Source organism: Cygnus olor, chromosome 6 (assembly GCF_009769625.2).
Source record: "Cygnus olor isolate bCygOlo1 chromosome 6, bCygOlo1.pri.v2, whole genome shotgun sequence".
In the NCBI taxonomy this organism is placed as follows: Eukaryota; Metazoa; Chordata; class Aves; order Anseriformes; family Anatidae; genus Cygnus; species Cygnus olor.
In genome coordinates, this window is record NC_049174.1 from 33901478 (window position 1) to 33918565 (window position 17088).

The 17088-nt window shown below is 40.3% G+C and overlaps 1 protein-coding gene across 4 annotated transcripts in view; it reads left to right on the plus strand.

Moving 5' to 3' along the window:
* THSD7B (thrombospondin type 1 domain containing 7B) overlaps positions 1-17088 on the plus strand; it is a 319547-nt gene that overhangs the window by 42987 nt on the left and 259472 nt on the right. For all 4 annotated transcript variants that reach the window (XM_040561821.1, XM_040561819.1, XM_040561818.1 and 1 more), the window contains exons 2-3: positions 12067-12160; positions 14014-14187. In XM_040561821.1, the coding sequence (XP_040417755.1) occupies positions 14049-14187 (139 nt within the window). In that variant the 5' untranslated portion in view covers positions 12067-12160; positions 14014-14048. The remainder of the gene's footprint in view (positions 1-12066; positions 12161-14013; positions 14188-17088) is intronic.

Genomic DNA, 17088 nt, shown 5'->3' on the forward strand with positions numbered 1-17088 from the left:
CTAAAAATATATAGATTATGGTAATGGCTCTCTGTGTTTTGTGTGAGACAATGCATGGCTGTATTTTCCTGCTAAACGCAGTGTATTGTGTGAGTTTGCTTGTGCCCATTTCTTATTAACCATTCTAAAATACAAATTACAATTGATTTGCAAGTCTTAGCTGCTGTTGCAAATGTCTGCTACGTATAGATTTATATAGATGCTATTCATTGCTACTTCCAGCATATGAAAATATACTGAAACACTATTTTTAGATGTTTTACAAGGCAGTCAAGCTTTTTGCTCATCCTCTTGCCTATACTTTCTTTTCTTGGAATTTGCAGAGTTTTAGATTAAAATAGGGTGAGAATTAGGTACAACATAATCCATTTACCTCTAGCTTTCACAGTCGCATATTACAATTGCTAATTTATCAGTGGGTAGGCTTTATCAGTGGGTAGGCACCTTTCCTTTGTAATAGATATTGAGGATAATTTAAAACACAGCTTCTAAGCTCAGTCAATTTACGTGGTACTTTAGGAGGTTAGTTGCTCAGGTATAATGAACTATGCTCATTGGAGAGGTGTTCATATAGCCCTGTTTCATGGTGGTGTTTTTTTCTTTATCTTTTTTTTCTTGAATGGTAATTAAAATGGTTATTGACTGTCATGATAATCAAGGTGTTAACATAAAGTATGGAATATAGTTGGAAGCAGGCAAACTTTTCAAAATTGCTTCAAACTCCTTGCTTAGAAATAAGACTGGAGAGCTGAGCAATTTCTCTGTTTACAATTCATATCACATTTGTCTGAATGGATAGAGGTCCAGGAAAAACAAATCAAGTTTTATGTTCTGCTCTAAGCTGTTTCCATGCTTCTGGGTTTAGTTCCTCCTCTCCCCTCCCTCCCCTTCATCAAATGATCTTCAGTGAAATGGAAGCTGCATCGTCCTGTTTCCTCCTCTTCCCTTCTACCTCTTTGTTCTTGATTTCTTGTTTTAGGACACGAACAACACTAGTAGCTCTCATGTCTTCTGTTCTGATGCTAAGCAGGCTTACATTAAAATGATGGTTTAATTGAGCTCTTACACATGATAAGAAGATTGTCTTGTTTTGCTGAATAGCTGTATGCAGAGGTCTTTGGTAAGAGAATGCCAAGTTACTTTCAGCATTTGTTAACACTTCTTAAGCATTTGTTAACAAGTAGAGAAAAGCAGAGCCTGTCATTTTAAGCATATTTATATTTGGAAATGTACATTTACCTGTAAGTCAGGGGAGATTCTTTGTACAGGAGAAGAAATTCCTCTCTAGTTTTGTCCTTTACCTTCGATGTGGACCATTCTTATGAAACAATTGCTGGCACGACAAAATCCCAATCTTGAAAGTAGGACAGGAGATATTTTCCACTTTCTACAGATCAATCTTTTCGTGTAACTCAAAGCAATTGCAGTCCTTTAAAAAGACTCATGTACTGAAGAAAAATTACATAGTAAATGGAGTTTTGAGTCTAGTAGTAACACAGTTCCCCACTAGTTTTACCACATAAGGTAAAAAAATAATATATATAGGCAAAATTATGACCCAGCTCTTTTGCTGCCTCTGCCAGATATTGTTTGGTAGACCTATTTTAAAAGAAATGCCTAGGGTTTGCAATATATTTGCACAAATAAATCTAGAATAAAATTACAATTTAAAGGGCAGAAGTAATCAGATACATTGGATTGCTGTTCCTATTAAGTCATGTCGTTCAGATTCACATCTCTCTGATAGGAGAAAATGCTAAAGGACAGAAAAATGAACCAAGTAATGTGGAAGACAAGCCTGAGAATGGATGCATATTTTAATATTGTAAGCGTTTATAGTAGCAGTCCCAAATACATTCAGCGAGCAGAAATGTATCAGACTTGGGAATCTATCAACAAGGGAGATTTTATTTCAAGTGCAGCCATTCCACTGAGGAAGCTGGTAATCTGTAAGTATAAATGTTGACTCAATTTTTATTTAAATTCTGAAATGCACAGAAAATGAAGACTAAAGTCTAGTAAACATCCATCGATGTGTAAAGCTTTTCACAAAAGCTTTTCTGCATTAGTTGAGTCAACTAATTAATTGACTAATTTTCTGATTAGTTGATTCATTAATTCACTGAATTTGGAAGAGTGTAGTGTATGGGTAAAAATATATCAGAATGTTTTAACCCACAGAAGTTGGACAAGTTAACCTTGACTAGTAAGCAAAACATGTTTTTCTATATTTTTTTTTTCTTGGCCACCCCCAAAAAATGCACCAAACAACAACAAAAAGCAACCAACCAACCAACCAAACAAACAAAAAAAAAAACCCCACCAACTCAAACCAATGCCACCACAGAAAGCAACGCCACCACTTCTAACCACCACAAACTCTAGAGGACAAAATGCAAGTCTAGGATTGGCAATTAGAATCAAAAACTTTGGACTCCCTCCTATTGACTGTTTTATTCTTAAAATACAGCTGTTAGCCCAGTCATGGCACGCTCTCAGCTGTTCTCAGTCCTTACCCTGAAGCAGTGTTTTGTATTCTTTGCCTGCAGCTTAGAGTTGTGCCCAGTATGTCTGAACAGATATTATTAATAAGAAACTTTTGTAATTGCAGTTGTTGGTATTTACACGTACTGTCTGCTTGTTTCGGAGAGGTGTATGAGGAAGGCTTTAACAGTGGGTTGAAAGCAAGTGTCACAAACAGATAAAAGCAAAAGACGTCAAAGGTAGATTAAAAATGGGTTTTGGTATAGACTTGAGTAATATGATAAAAAAAAAATGTAATCACGAAACCTGACTGTCATAATAAATTCACACAAAGCAAACTTAATCCTAGCATTACTTAAATTTTAATTATGTCCAACTCCAAAATTGTTGTAGTCTGCTATTATGGAAATAACGTAGTGTGTCTGTACTGTTTTCTGCATAAACGTGTCCAGAAAGGGTCAGGAAGCAGACAATAATGGAGAAAGTGTAGGAGGCATGGAAAATGACCCCAGGGAATCAAAAATGGGAGATGCAAGTGAGCAAAGGCGTAATTAGGAGAAGGAACAAAATATTGTAGGGATGAGAAACTAAGCTGAGGAAAGGTGGTAAGTTTCATAAAATTGCATCAATTATCTTTTTGGAATAAATCAACTAATTTAATGTGGAAAGGAATGAGAGGCAGAGGATAGAAAGAGTTTGAACGTTCAGGAAAATGGTAGCCAGGAAGAGATGTGCAGGAGGTGATTAACTGAAGGGCAGAAAGAGATGGTAGAACTGATTAAAGAAAAGAGAATAATTTTTGAGATGGAGGAAAGCTGCTGGGTTTGTATGATTTGGAAGAGATTAACCACAACCTGAGACCTGATGTCAGTTGACGTGATCTTGGTAGACTAAGCCTTGTGGTGGAAAGCAGAAACAAAAAGTCTGGAATGATGTAGAGTAGTACCTTGTGTGATTCATTGTTGTCTCATCTTGCCTGATCCCACTTTCGGCAGAAGGTTGGATTGGAGACCTCCTGAGGTAGGTGGGGATCTGCCAACCTGAATTATCCTGTCCTCCAGGGAACGATGGCTGTACTCACAGCAGTCAGAGCAGGTAAGCACTTAGTTGGGAGGGGTGAACCAAAGGAAACGGGGCGACAGAGGAATTGATTAAAGTTTGAAACCTTTAGTGGAAGCAGTGTAGAAAAAAAATGTGCTTGTTTTTAGTACTTAGAGGAGGAGAAATGGGGGAAATAGTGGAAGAAATTGGAAACTTCAGGAGTGGAGGCAGAGAAACTCAACATTTCCAATGGTGTTTGGTCTGTAGCAGTGAGCATGAGAGAAAGAGAAGGCTCTACAGGAGACAGTACAGAGACACATCCCTCAAATATTCCACCAGTGGTTTTCACAGTGACCAAGGGATGAAGGGATGCCAAATCTACCAGTAAGGTAGTTAGTAGTTTTGGTTCATTTGCTATGCTCAGGCACTTGATTTTTGAACTCAGATCAGCCACTGCAGAATGCATGAGTAGGACCTGTTCTTTTGGTAGAACTGGTGAAGAGAGAATTATTTTTGGCAAGATGTATCCTTTCAGTGTGGGAAGGGTTGTTAATCATGGACCTACCTGGAAAACAGATTCTGGACCCTTGTGGACTATGCAGCCAGAGAAACCAGAGAACGTTTTAAGTTACCAGTAGCACGCTGAAGCTATGAAATATGAAATTAAATGATAATTTTCATAGGTCACGCTCCTTCCCATAAACCAAACTCATCTGCTCTCCTGAGGGGAAACAGAACAACTGGGCTGACTTCTCATTATCTCTTCCTACGGCGTATCCTTATTGAATTACTGCCAGGTAGATGCAGCAGATGCTCATCAAGCCACTGCAGGGCTCCTCTGTTAATTGAACTGTAATGGGGATGACAGCAGGGAAGGTCAGGATGATGGGACCAGTGATGTAACATGAACTCTGGTAAGAACAACCTGCAAGCAATTGACCTTGCTTAAATAATATTATACTAAGAGCTTTTATCAGTCAATATCATTATGGTTATCTTTTCATATCAAAACTGCGATAGTGTCAGGGACCCCTGTGTGAATCATATTATATTGTGTTCATGGCAACTATATTTCTCACCCTAAAGAGAGTAGACTTTCCAATGTGATAAAATACAGTGAGTGACTGTAACTAGCTGCAGGAGAAAAAAGTGGGAAAGAAAGGTAAGAAAATTTTTAAATAGATATCAAGCCTTGCTTAACTGATTGCTCCAATTTGTTGAAAGGGTGATATTCTTTCTAACTGCCTTCATGGCCATTTGGTATTTTTGTTGTCATGCACAATTAATCTTGGGGTGAAAGCAAGTTCATTCTTAGATAAAGCTGGAAGTAGATGATCTTTAGGGTCCCTTCCAACCCAAGCCATTCTATAAATGTGCAGATGTTATTGATGGCTTTTGGTATGAGAAACTTATTCCTACAGCTGGTTCTGTGGCTCTTAAAGTGCCTGGGAGTGACTGAGTTTCAGGCATGCATTCTAATACCACGCTCTGAGCCAGAGCATATATCTGGCATTTCTTCCACTCCAGAGGAAGCAATGTGATGTGAGCTCTTGACTATGGTGTGCATCTTCTGTGGAGGCACATTTTTCTCGGGTGTTGCTGTTGCAGGTGGAGAAATGAGGTCTGTGAAGCCCTTCCCTGGAGACCCAGTGGCACGAGGAGGTTTGGTGCAAGCAGTAGCTTGCACGTTTCTGAAAATAAATTTTGCCTAAAAACAAGCACCAGTTTTTGTTACAAGCCATGACGTGCATTGTGTTACTCTTAATGTGTTGGAGTAAGTCTGTGTAGCAGTTTCCTGAAGTTGGTTTCAGAGTGCTGTGTGCACACACTGGCATCTGTGCGTATGTTCAGAAGCAGCCTGTGGAAGTAGAATTCCTTATGCCAATGCCAGTCTTTCTATTTTTTTTTCCTATGAGTGTTCAGCCTTCGCTCTATCTTTTTTTTAAACTTTTTTTTTCTCTTAACCCCTTTGTTTATTATGGTCTGTCTAGGCCAATTTGCACTAATGACTGGGGATCTGTTGTAAAGTAGATGGAAGACAAATGAAGGAGTCAGTAGCAAGGCATCACACGGTATGAACTTACATGGACAGCTGTAGCTATAACTGTTTATAGTACATATTCTTATGTGAGACCCAGCTTACACTTTTTTTTTCCCCCTGTAGAAATAATGAAGGCTGTGCTGTTGGAGGTTTCATCACAGCACTTCACTGGCGATGTTTGATAGGAAATGAAGAACCACTCTTTCAGTGTTTGATTAACAGTTGTTCCTCTGCAGCGCCCGCGAGTTTTTGGAGTGTTACGCTGGGTGCATCGCGCTCCGTTTTCTCCTTTCCTATAAGTTTGTACTTTGGTGCACTGAAGTAAACAGCTGATGACAGAGAATGTTTTGGAATAAATATTTATTTCAGCACTTTGGAAATGAGTTTTTGAAACAAAATTTATCTTGTGGATGTGTGTCTGTTCAAATTAGCTCATTTGCACATAGACTAGAGCTAGGTAGTGCAAACAGCAAAATAGTAACGACTAGATATCCAAACAGAGGTGTAGATACTGTAGAAAAGAAATTATTCTTAATGTAAGTGCAACAGCAGAAGGAAAACTTTGTACATTCAGGAGGTATTGAGCTCAGCCTCTGCGTGTGTGTGTGTACGAGAGCAGGCTGTGGATCAGGGTATCTTTGGCTGTAGTCACCGCTGTGCGACCAAGTACTGAACTGAATAACAAGTTAAAATGGTAACGTTTTCCTGCCTATATCTAGTTAATTTGTTTTGTCAGATGCTTAGGTGTGTGTATATGCACTCAGTTGCTCTGGTTATTGCATAAAATCGTAGAGATGCCTCAGATATGCCAGTCCTGTGGCGAGGATTCAACTGGTCTTTTTGTAGGAAAGCAGTGTGGTCATAGTGACTGACATCCCTGTCCGAAATTTCGTGGAGGTGGCCATCCTTTTGTGTCACCTTTGTGCCGCTCCTTGGCAGTGAGGAAAGCTCTCTGGCCATGGCCATGGGGTCGCATCTTGCAGCTCTTGGGAGACCAGGAGCTGGGGGCTGGAAGGAGGAGGGAGCCGATGGTCCTTCCCCTGCTAGCTGGAGCTGAGGTCCTTGCCGAGCTCGTGTGCCCTGTGGTACCTGATTGTATTATTTTGACCTTGTGTTTAAGATTGATAAACTCTGTGTGGTGGCCGCATTCCAATAAGGAGGAAAAAAACCCTGACCTGCAACCTGTGATGCCCTATTAATGTCAAATAATATAAAGTAATATCAGAATGCAAAAGGAAATCGCTGCAGTAAAGCAATTTAATTTCTCTGAACTGAAAGCACTTTAATGGGAATGCTAGGAAAATCTGCCGTTGTTCGTGCAGCAGAGGTTGTGAGGTATTTTCTTACTCTTTTTTTTAACTCTGTTGCCTTGTAATTGGTGACTTTGAAGCTTTCTGTTGTTTCCAGCAGGAACGGTCATGCTGCTAAAGTAGAGAGTTTGCTCTCTGCTGAGTCTGATTTCCAGGTTTGCCTGTTAAAGGGAAATAATTTCAAATACTAGTTTTCAAATGGTATTATAGTGCTGAACGTGCATTATATGCAATGTTTCGCCAGTAAAGTGAGAATAATCCTCTTTGAACAACAACTTGCATTTACTGAAATGGTGTTGGAAGCAGTGCCAGCTCCCTTTCTCTTTGTCTGCCTAATTGCAATTTAACAGCAATGCAAGACCCATGCAACTGTGACTGCACTTCTTAGATACGGCTGGGTTTGACAGGACCTTTAGTTCATCCATTGCCAATGATGAAAGCTACAGCAGAATAATATATTGATAACAGACTCAAAGTTTTCTCTAACCAATGAAAAATAAATAAAAAGAAACTTCTATTACCCCACAGCTATAAAGTTTTTCTGCCGTGGAGAGGACACGCCGCAGTATGAGAGCATCGCGGAGCTCGCTCCCGCGCTGCGCTCTGTGGCGCTGGCTGGCAGGCATGCCGTGAGCAGCCACCCGCGTGCAGGTGCTAAAAGCGCGCATGGGTTCAGGGCTGGTGCCATAAGTTTAGAGGGGAAGCCTCCGCTGAGGGCTGTCAGATGCAACGATCTCCTTGGTTCTGACTCGGGAGGTGTGGGAGCTGCAAATTGCTGGAGACCGGGCAAGTAAAATGAGAGGTGTTATTTATGCACGTTCAGTTCTTATGCTGCAGCCCGGGCATTTGGCATCGGGTCCTTGTCGGAGGCAGGCTCTGGGACTTCGCAGAAGTTTGGTTTGACTTGCTACGGCCAATTTTAGTATTTAATTAAGTGTACAGAAGTGCACAAGCAGTGTGAAAAGGTTACTGAAAAGTTATTGGACACTTTGTGTTCTGCTGCTCAGAAAAAAAATCAATGCTGAGTTCACAAGAGAAACCTATCGACAGTCTTGAGCATTTTGATCTTAATTGCTCTGTGCTTGTTCCTGCTGTGAGGAGTGTGATAATAGTTCGAAGAACACTTGTGAAGGTAAATTAGCCTACCTTGAGCTCTAAGACATGACGACGAGAGCACCAAAAGGTCCATGGCAGTTAAATACCGTTGAAAAGTCCAAGGCTTGGCTAGCATTTGGACACTCGCGTGTTGGGTGACACAGCAAATGATCCTTGCGGAAGGAAATGTCGGCGTGCTCCTTGGCTGTTGAGCATTGTACTGGGGACAGCCAACGCATGGCTGTGCACCTGGGAAGGGTCAGGATGATGCCTTTCACAAACTTGTGACCCTTGACTCTGAAGCCTCCTCTCCTGAACCGGGTTCGTCAGCACAGTGAAATCACATCTACTTTGTTACCGAAAGTCAAGTGCCTTTCCGTAGAGTATGTTGGAGGTACTTAGCGTGAACGAGATGTACCAGAAGTGCCATTTCACAGAACAGTTCTGCTCGATCACTGTTTTAATTAAAGTCATTCTACTGATGGAAAGTCTATTCTCTGGTGTTTTCTTTAATGTAGTCATAATGCATCAGTTTGAGCTCCCTTGCTAGAACATCTTTCATTATAATCCACTTGGCTAAGTTTATAATTAAACTTCTAAATTCAAACCTGCCTTTGTTATGTTTTTAGGATATACATAAACAAAAAAGCAGGAAAACTTAGGATTCATGGTTTTTACCCCCAAAGAAATCAATGCAAGTTAAGAAGAAATTCATTGGCAGTAACTTCATATTCTTGCTTTTAATCCCTGGCATCTTCCATAGCTTTGAGACAAGAAATAGTCGAATAGAAGGAAAAAGATGAAATCATTAGGATTTGTACAATTTGACTATGGAGATTGCCAAAATATTTTTACTGTCAAATAGGGCTAGTAAAGCTAGCGCTTGCCTACTAAGCTTTTCGCAGCTAGATGTTGGGAAAAGTTGTTAACGGTTGCGTGTGAAAAGGGACCAGCCGGGACGCATGTTCAGCTTGGACGGGGGGACAGGAGGAGCCTGCTCCCCCTGCAGCTTTTGCTGTGACCCCTCCAGCAGCCCCATCTCCCATCGGCTCTGCTCTCCTCTGCTTCGGCCGGCGCTGGGCTGGTTATCGGCACCGAGGCATGGGCAGGAACAGCCGGCAAAACGCGGCAGCATGCAGGCAGGCTTACTTCCAGCCCGGAGCAGGCTGTCTTAGACCGTCTGCTGCTTGTTTGTGGTTATCTTGTGTGCGCAGATGTGTGAACACCAGATGTTCTTCCAGGCGTTATTTACCCTTACAGTTACCGGAGCAAACTACCAAAGAATTGTGGAGCTTAATATTTTGATTCCTGTTGAGTGATCGCTTAGGACAAAAGTTTAGTTCGTTCACACTGTACATTTTTATCCAGGATTTTCTGAAATGCTCCTGGAAGGAGATTAAATATTCTTAACTGAATCTTACAGATGAAGAAGTAGAGGTATAATAAATCGAGCTACTGTTCCCTTATATGCAAAGTCGCTCTACTGAAATCAATGGGAGAGCTTGCAGAATTAAGTACTAGTGTCAGAGCATGACCTTAGGTGACTTTTCACCTTTTTTTGACAGGTTTCTGACACAGCTGGCCCTAGGATTTAGAGTGCCTGTATTTTAACCAGAAGCCTGTTTTTCTCCAGATGTGTAAGCAGAAGAATGTAGTGTTTGTTTTCTGTAGGGTAGTAAAGGCAATTTAGTGTAACTATATGTTCATCATTAAATAAATAAACCAGCATGCTGCCCTTTTTTTTTTTTTTTTTTTTTTTTTTATTTAGGACAAAACAGAATTAGTTTCTGGGGTAACAGCTTTCTCAGAAGGCAAGGCAGATTTTACAGGTATCTGAGGATGAAGAGTATACTGTAAACATCCCAGTTATCTAGGGATATCACAAGCAATGAGTCCGCTGTGCGAAATAGGCAAAGTTACATAATTACAGCTTAGATTTATGTTAAGAAAATTTATTCATGATTAATGATGCTTGTCTTTGTGCTAGATATCTGCTAAACGATTTATAGCCAGATATAAGAGCTGCAACCTCTTTTGTTGTTGTTGCTGCTGCTTAGTGCTTGGGATGACTCTAATTGCACTGTGTGTTTTAAATGGAGAATGCTATCCAGGTGTCCTTGTAAGCATCCACTTCTCATCCAAAAAAAAAAAAAAAGTTGGATGTAGCTGTGATGGAGAAGGTCACAACTCCCAAGGAATGCGGGGGAATTTAACTGATGTATGACAAGGCTGAAACCATGCCTTAGATCCGGATCAGTTTAGGCTGATCTTTTTTCGAAGTTGACTTATAAATACTGTATAAGCCCAGGTTGGAGCAGAGCCAGATTGAATCGTCTTGAACCACTGAAACGACGCAGAGAGCCTGAAGAAATGTCTCGTCCTGTGGAAACTCGCTGAAACAGCGACTGGTCCCTGCTCGACAGCGCGGTGTGCGCAGACTGGGGAGGAAAAATTAGGCCATCAATCTTTTGTCTGTCGGTGCTGGATGCTTCTGAGGACCCCGATGTTTGTGGGATTAGCAGAGAGCCTGTCACTTGGAAACATCTGCCTCGCGGTGCTCAGCCGCAGCTCGCCTGTCTGAGCAGCGCCTGGAAAACAAGGAAAGTTTCACAGAGGCTCCTTCCTTCCCCAGCTGAGCAGGGATTAGACCAGGGTGTTTCACTGTTGTGGAAAGGGAAATTAAATTTTGATCATTTTAGAAATAAGATATTTATTGGTGAACGGCGTGTTTGTTTATTTATAGCATTTTGACACTACTCGAGTGCCTTATTTTCTGCAGGAATATTGGTTTCTACATGGAAGTCTGCTATTTAAACTAGTTTTACTCCATCCTGTCATTAAGAGAATTAGCAGTGAATAAGAAAATGCAAATGTATTTGCTATGATGGCTAGAAAACTTGAACGTGACTTTTTCAAGACTGCCTTTATATTCCTAGCCATTTTACCTAATGTACTTTATCCTTGTTTTTCTGAACATGATTCCATACAAAACAAACAAAAATGAACGGGATGCTTGTGTTTAATCCTTCAAATACATAAAAACAACAGCTTATTATTTAATTTCATGAGAATCCATTAGTGCAGGTGATCACTTGGCCAGGGTTGTATGATAAAGTGTATTGAGTACATCTAGATAATCACTTTTGGAAGAGTATGATGCGTTTCTGAATAAAGCACATCATGAACATACTTAAGCAGTTGCATGAATTTAATCATGAGTAGCCTCGGTAAAGTCAATTTTTAAAATGTAAGTTTCAGGTTTTTTTTTCTTTCTCATTTTTTCCTCTATATTTGCCAGTTTACAGCTAGCCATGCTGACACATTTGGGAGCTGAGATATACTGTAACTAAATTTGATGTGAAGTGTTGGTGGCCTTCATAATGTAATTTATTCATGTTTCTGTAGATAGCATATGTTGCCTGTGCAATAATTTTTTATCATATCAGGACAGAACAGCTACTGTTCCAAATTGTGTTATACAAACCTAGATATACAGACAAATTTTTATTGTGCTTACTGTGGTGTAAATCAGTGGGCTCTGCTGAGCCCTGCTGGGGTAGGTGAGATTAGAATCAGTCTCGTGGTGTCTAATTTATTTCTGTTTTTTTCTGACTTAATGTAATCTCTATTCTTGCTCCGTGGGGAGCAGCAGCCAGTTATCTTTGTAGTCTTGTCCAAAGCATGAACATATGTGAAACCCCTCGTTTTGGGCAGGAGTCTGCTGCTCTCAGGGATTTACTGCTGTTTACTGACCCTTTGAATGCTGAGAAGACGGCAGTGTATTTAGAAAGCTGCTGATTAGCTCTACTTGTGCTTCATTAAAAATCTCAGCATCTTTATTAGCTGTTATGGGAAGTTTGTTTGGACTTGCACATTTCATGCCCTGATCTGCTCAGGACACAATTTTTACTGCATTCTCCAGGAGCTGGAGAGCTGCCCTGCAATTCAGAGTATTGTCTGCCCAGGGCTGGGCATGCTGGCTCCGATCCAGCACATGAAGCTGAGCATCTGAACAATTTCTTTGCTGGTATTGCATTTTGGGGTGCGAACAGTGTTGAAGTTAGCGTCACTTATTCCTTCTCTTTCCCTTGACAGAAAGTCGGTGACTTCGTTTTTTGACCGTCATACATGGTAACTGCAATGCTGAAGACACCGGGCGAGTTGCTCCTCCTCAGCTCTTCTGTGTGAGGTGAGCAGCCACCTAGATGGGCAAAAAGGGATGCCTGAGGGCCCCCTTCTCTTTCAAGGACCTCTCTACTTTGTTTGCATTGGGGTAACGTCTTTCCACTGAGGACTAAGTCTCCTGCATCTCAGTTCTGAAGGATGCTCAAGGTTTCAGAGCTTCACTTCTGGTCTGTGTGGGACTCTGCAGGCTGTGTTCTGAATCAGATGTGAAATGCTAAATTAACCCAGCAGACGTGAGAATTACAATAAGTCTGTTAACGTTGCCTGAGTTGTGATATTTGGTCAACTTGATGGGTTTTCAGGCCTTACTGTTTGCCGTTCATCTGAAATGTAAGAACGAACTAACCCAGATAACAGATATAACATTGTATCCTCCACCATAGTTAGTCAATATCTGATTATATTTAATTGCATGAACTTATCATGATAGAAACTGTTTCAAAGTAATTTAAATGCAGCTTGAAATTAAGTTTTACCATCTATTCAATATGTACTATTTTCAGGTTTATCTCCAGTTTCTTATCAAGAACAATGCTGTGTATTATGTATTATGACAATGTTGCATTTCATAAGGTTAGGAATGTAATGGAATTTTCTGGGCTAAACTTCTAATAGCTGATAATTTTAATGAAAATCACCAAGATTGCGCAAGTGAAGACCAATCTTGAAGACAGGTGTTATCTCTGCTAACTCTAATATGGATATGGCATTTTTACCTGTAAAAGTAGGATTAAACACTAACATGCAGAAATATTTTGAGAATTTAAACATGGTATAAATACAAAAGGTATTACCCAAGAAAAATTTGATATATAAATTTACATCAGAGACTAGCTCTTGTTTAATGTGGCACATACATGAGCCAGCATTTTTTGAGAGATCAGAACTTTTTCCATTTGAATGTGGATGGATCCAAAATATCTTCAAATCATGTAAAACAAACAACAACCAAAAAAATACCCTGTCTAAATAAGTGCCTAGTTAGAGTATTTGTGGGATGAGAGAAATAGTGATTTGAATTTCCATTTTGAATCAGGAGTTCCATGTGTTTTTTTTTTTTTTGTGCCTTTCTTATTCTCTCGTTTTGGAGCTTTTCTGATGTATGTAAACAATTTCGGTGTTCAGTGAAGCTGGCATTGAGAAGTTGGGTTCCTGCTGTATGCGGAGACCCCGATACTCCGCCACAGAGACATTCTTCCTTGCTTCCGACGTTGTGCAGTGATTATTTTAATGAACTGTATGATGTGATAGTGCTCCAGCTACCAGACTGGATACATTCCTGTCTCACTCACAACGTGGCTCCGCTATTTATCTGAAGTGGTGGAGAGCTTCATTAAAATCCCTTAGTCAGAGAGACCTCTCCAGAGTAACCAGCTGTTGCTGTGGGGCTCAAAGATCAGGATCTTAAATGCAAGTCCCAAACTCTGGAGAAATGCCTGCGTTGTCTCTGGTTTTCCCTTCCAGGCTGGTTCATTGCTGATGAGCAGTGCCTTCCTTCCCTACCTTTCCTGGGGTATTTCTCGTGTTGCCTTTGTGTATCCTATATTAATGCATGGTGTGGAGAATAGAACAGGTTCAGGTCTGGTGCTTCAGTTGTCAGTGATCTTAAAGTATAGGATGTGGGGTCTGAATTCAGAGCTGGATTTCCGGCTTCATTCTTGCCTTCATTTTAGCCTGCTTATAACTTGATAATATTCATTCTAAAGATAAATTACATAGACAAAAGAAAGGACACATGTCAGACTGTTATCAGATCCCTGGCCATTTATTTGCATTGGCAGGTTTCTTCTTAAGAACTTTAAGAACGTTTAGCAGCCTTTTTCTTCTTACTTTTTTTTTTTTTTTGGTTATTTCTAGGACTGAAGAAGACCAGAAACGGAATTATCTGAATTATGCTTCTACAACAGAACTGGGTTTCTCCTCATTGGGCATGGCAGAGCCTGGGGAAGTCCTTCCTTTTATTTGTTTTCTTCATGTTGCAAACAGCTGACCTGGAAGCCAGGAGAGGTCATCAGTTTGTCTGGAAAACAGGTAGGAAAGAGATATGTCAGCTATTTACTAGGTATTTCCTGAGGTTGAGAATGGAGTACTCTTCATTCTGTTTTAGATCAGTAAGAAATTGTAAAAGCCTGATAATGCCTTCTATTCCATTTTTTTTAACTGAAAAATGGGGATTTCATCTCTATTTCAAAACAGTAATTCATTGAGGTATGTACCAGAGTGACTCTAGAGCATAACTCTGGACTCCTTAATGTTTTAATCTAAGAGTAGAATTTTTGCTAGATACTTATAGCATCATTTGAATGTTGCTTTGTTAGAAGTATTCAATACTTTTATTTGACCCATTGAATGAAAAGGGCACGCCAGTGTCTTTCAGAACAAACTGAGTCAAAAGTCCATACTCTTGATTCATCTATTCCTAATTAACATTTTATTGGTACATGTAGTGAATTATCTTTGTCCATCAGCCAGACTGGATACATGCAGTGTCAGAATGTTCAAAATTGGGCACGTGCAATGTTTGGAAAGTTTTGTGAACACGTTGATAACACTGTGATTGAGTGACAGGGAGGAGGTAAATGGTATGATATAAATGCATAAAACCAAGCATGACACGTTGGATGCTTATTTTGTAGCACAACACAACAGCAAATACTGTTCAATGAAATGGAAAGATTGGCAAATTCAAGAAATTCAAGTAAAAGAAAATACTCTGTCAGAAATATGCAACTGAACTAGGGGTTTCATTGCCCGGGATACCTTTGAGATTTGGCCTTTTATGACTGAGCAACAGAGCAGTTAAACTTCGTGGAAAAATGATTTTCCTCTTGTTGCGCTTTAACCCAGCAGGCAGCTAAGCACCACACGGCCGTTTGCTCATTCCTGCTCCTCGGTGGGATGGGGGAGAGAACTGGGGAAAAAAAAGGTAAAAACTCGTGGATTGAGATAAAAGCAGTTTAATAGGACAGAAAAGGAAGGGGAAGATGATAATAATGGTAAAAGAACGTCCAAAGCAAGTGATGCACAATGCAATTGCTTCACAACCTGCTGACCAATGCCCAGCCAGACCCCGAGCAGAGGCAGCCCCTACCTCAGCCAACTCCCCAGTGTTATCGCTGAGCATGACGCCCCATGTTATGGGATGTCCCTTTGGGCAGCCTGGGCCAGCTGTCCTGGCTGTGTCCCCTCCCAGCCCCTGGGGCACCCCCAGCCCCTGGCTGGCAGGGCAGCACGAGGAGCTGAGCAGTCCTCGGCTCTGGGTGAGCCCTGCTCTGCAGCTATTGAAACATCGCTGTGTTATCAATATTATGCTCATCCCAGATCCAAAGCTTCTAGGAGGAAATTTAACTCTATCCCAGCTGAAACCTGGACACTTCTTTTTTTTTTTTTTTTTGAGAGGCTCGTCCTTTCTTGGAGCGGTTCTGTCTTCCTCCAGTTCACTGTTATATATGTGATTTCTGAACAAGCTTTCAAAGGCAGAGCTGTTAAGACAATTTGTGCCCTTCGGTGCTGTTTTACTTCTCTTAAGTTCTGAAGTGTATTGTGCCAGGGGGTCTTTACAGGTGTGCACTGGAAGTCATAAAAAATTAATTTGACTTGATTGCAGCTGACAATAAAGTGTCATCAGTGCCTCAAAGACTGAAGCAGGTGTTTTGAGAACTAACAGAAAGCAGCGGTCCAGGTTTGTGTGGACACGGGTACTGTGCGCTGAATGCCCCGTGATGAGCTCATCCATCACAGAGCTCGTGGTAAAGCTCTGCCTTCCAGACACACAAGCAAATTGTGCCAGTTATCATGACTCCCACAGTGAATCAGAAATATCTGAGATCTCAAGAGTAATCTTATAAAGCTTAAATCCTAGCAGTATTTTGGTGTAGTTTTTCTCTGCTTGTGAGTGATTAGAGGTAGAAAATGTATGAAATACTTTCTTAATGAAAATAACTGGTGAATTTGAGCCATTCTTATTGTCCTGTTTGGCAAACAAAAACTTTCTTTCTCCAGTTAAATTTGCATCTTTTTATGTTAGTAAACAAAATTTTCATTTTAAAAATTATTCTGTTAAAAGTTAGTTTAAAAGTTAAATAAATCCCAAGCTGAAATGTTTAGTTCTAGTTTAAAATGAATGGTATGTTCACTCCAAACACTTCCTTTTGTTAGTGAAACAGTGTTATTTATCAAGCCCCTCAACTAGCTCTGCAGCAGTAGTGAAGAATCAGCTTTTCTAAACTGTGAAATGTTTTTTTACAGTTATTCTAGGTAATAACAAAACTGTCTGAGATTTTTCTTGACAGTTTGAACAGTTACTCTTTAGGGGACGATCTTGGTAAAATGGAGCTAGGTGTCCTGTAGTCAGGGCAGAGGAAACAAACTAATGGCTTTACTTTGATAATTTTACTGTATGTGGTGCAAATTTCATTTCTGTGGCATCTGGAAGCATGTATATCAAAAGAAAATGCAGTGACCTTGAAATTAATTTCAAAAATTCTGAATAGCAGTCTGCCATCAGAGTGGCATATATGGCTTGGTTTTGTATGGTGTTCCTTTGTGATTAACTGTAGCCAAAAAAGAACAACAAAGGTGTATTTTTCTTTCAAAAGATTGCAGAGAAAAGTTTGGGGAAGATGGGGATAGTAACTTTAATGGAACAGGTGGACCCAGAGAGTTAAAGGGGTTAACATAACCTCTTGCGTCAGGATATTAATAGTAAAACAGCCTTGTGATTTACAGCATGGCCTAATGAGATCTGTAGTATAGGTAATAGGAAAAAATCACCCTGTATTTTGAGGACTTGTGTGCCCAATTGAGAGAGGAAAAAAGAAGTAAAAGCATGGCACAGGGAACTTAAAATTAAGTAATTTTAGTGTCAAAACTGAGCAGATCCATTCTGATAGAAAGCAAATCTGCAGCTGCTGTCTTTTTTTAATGAAAGGT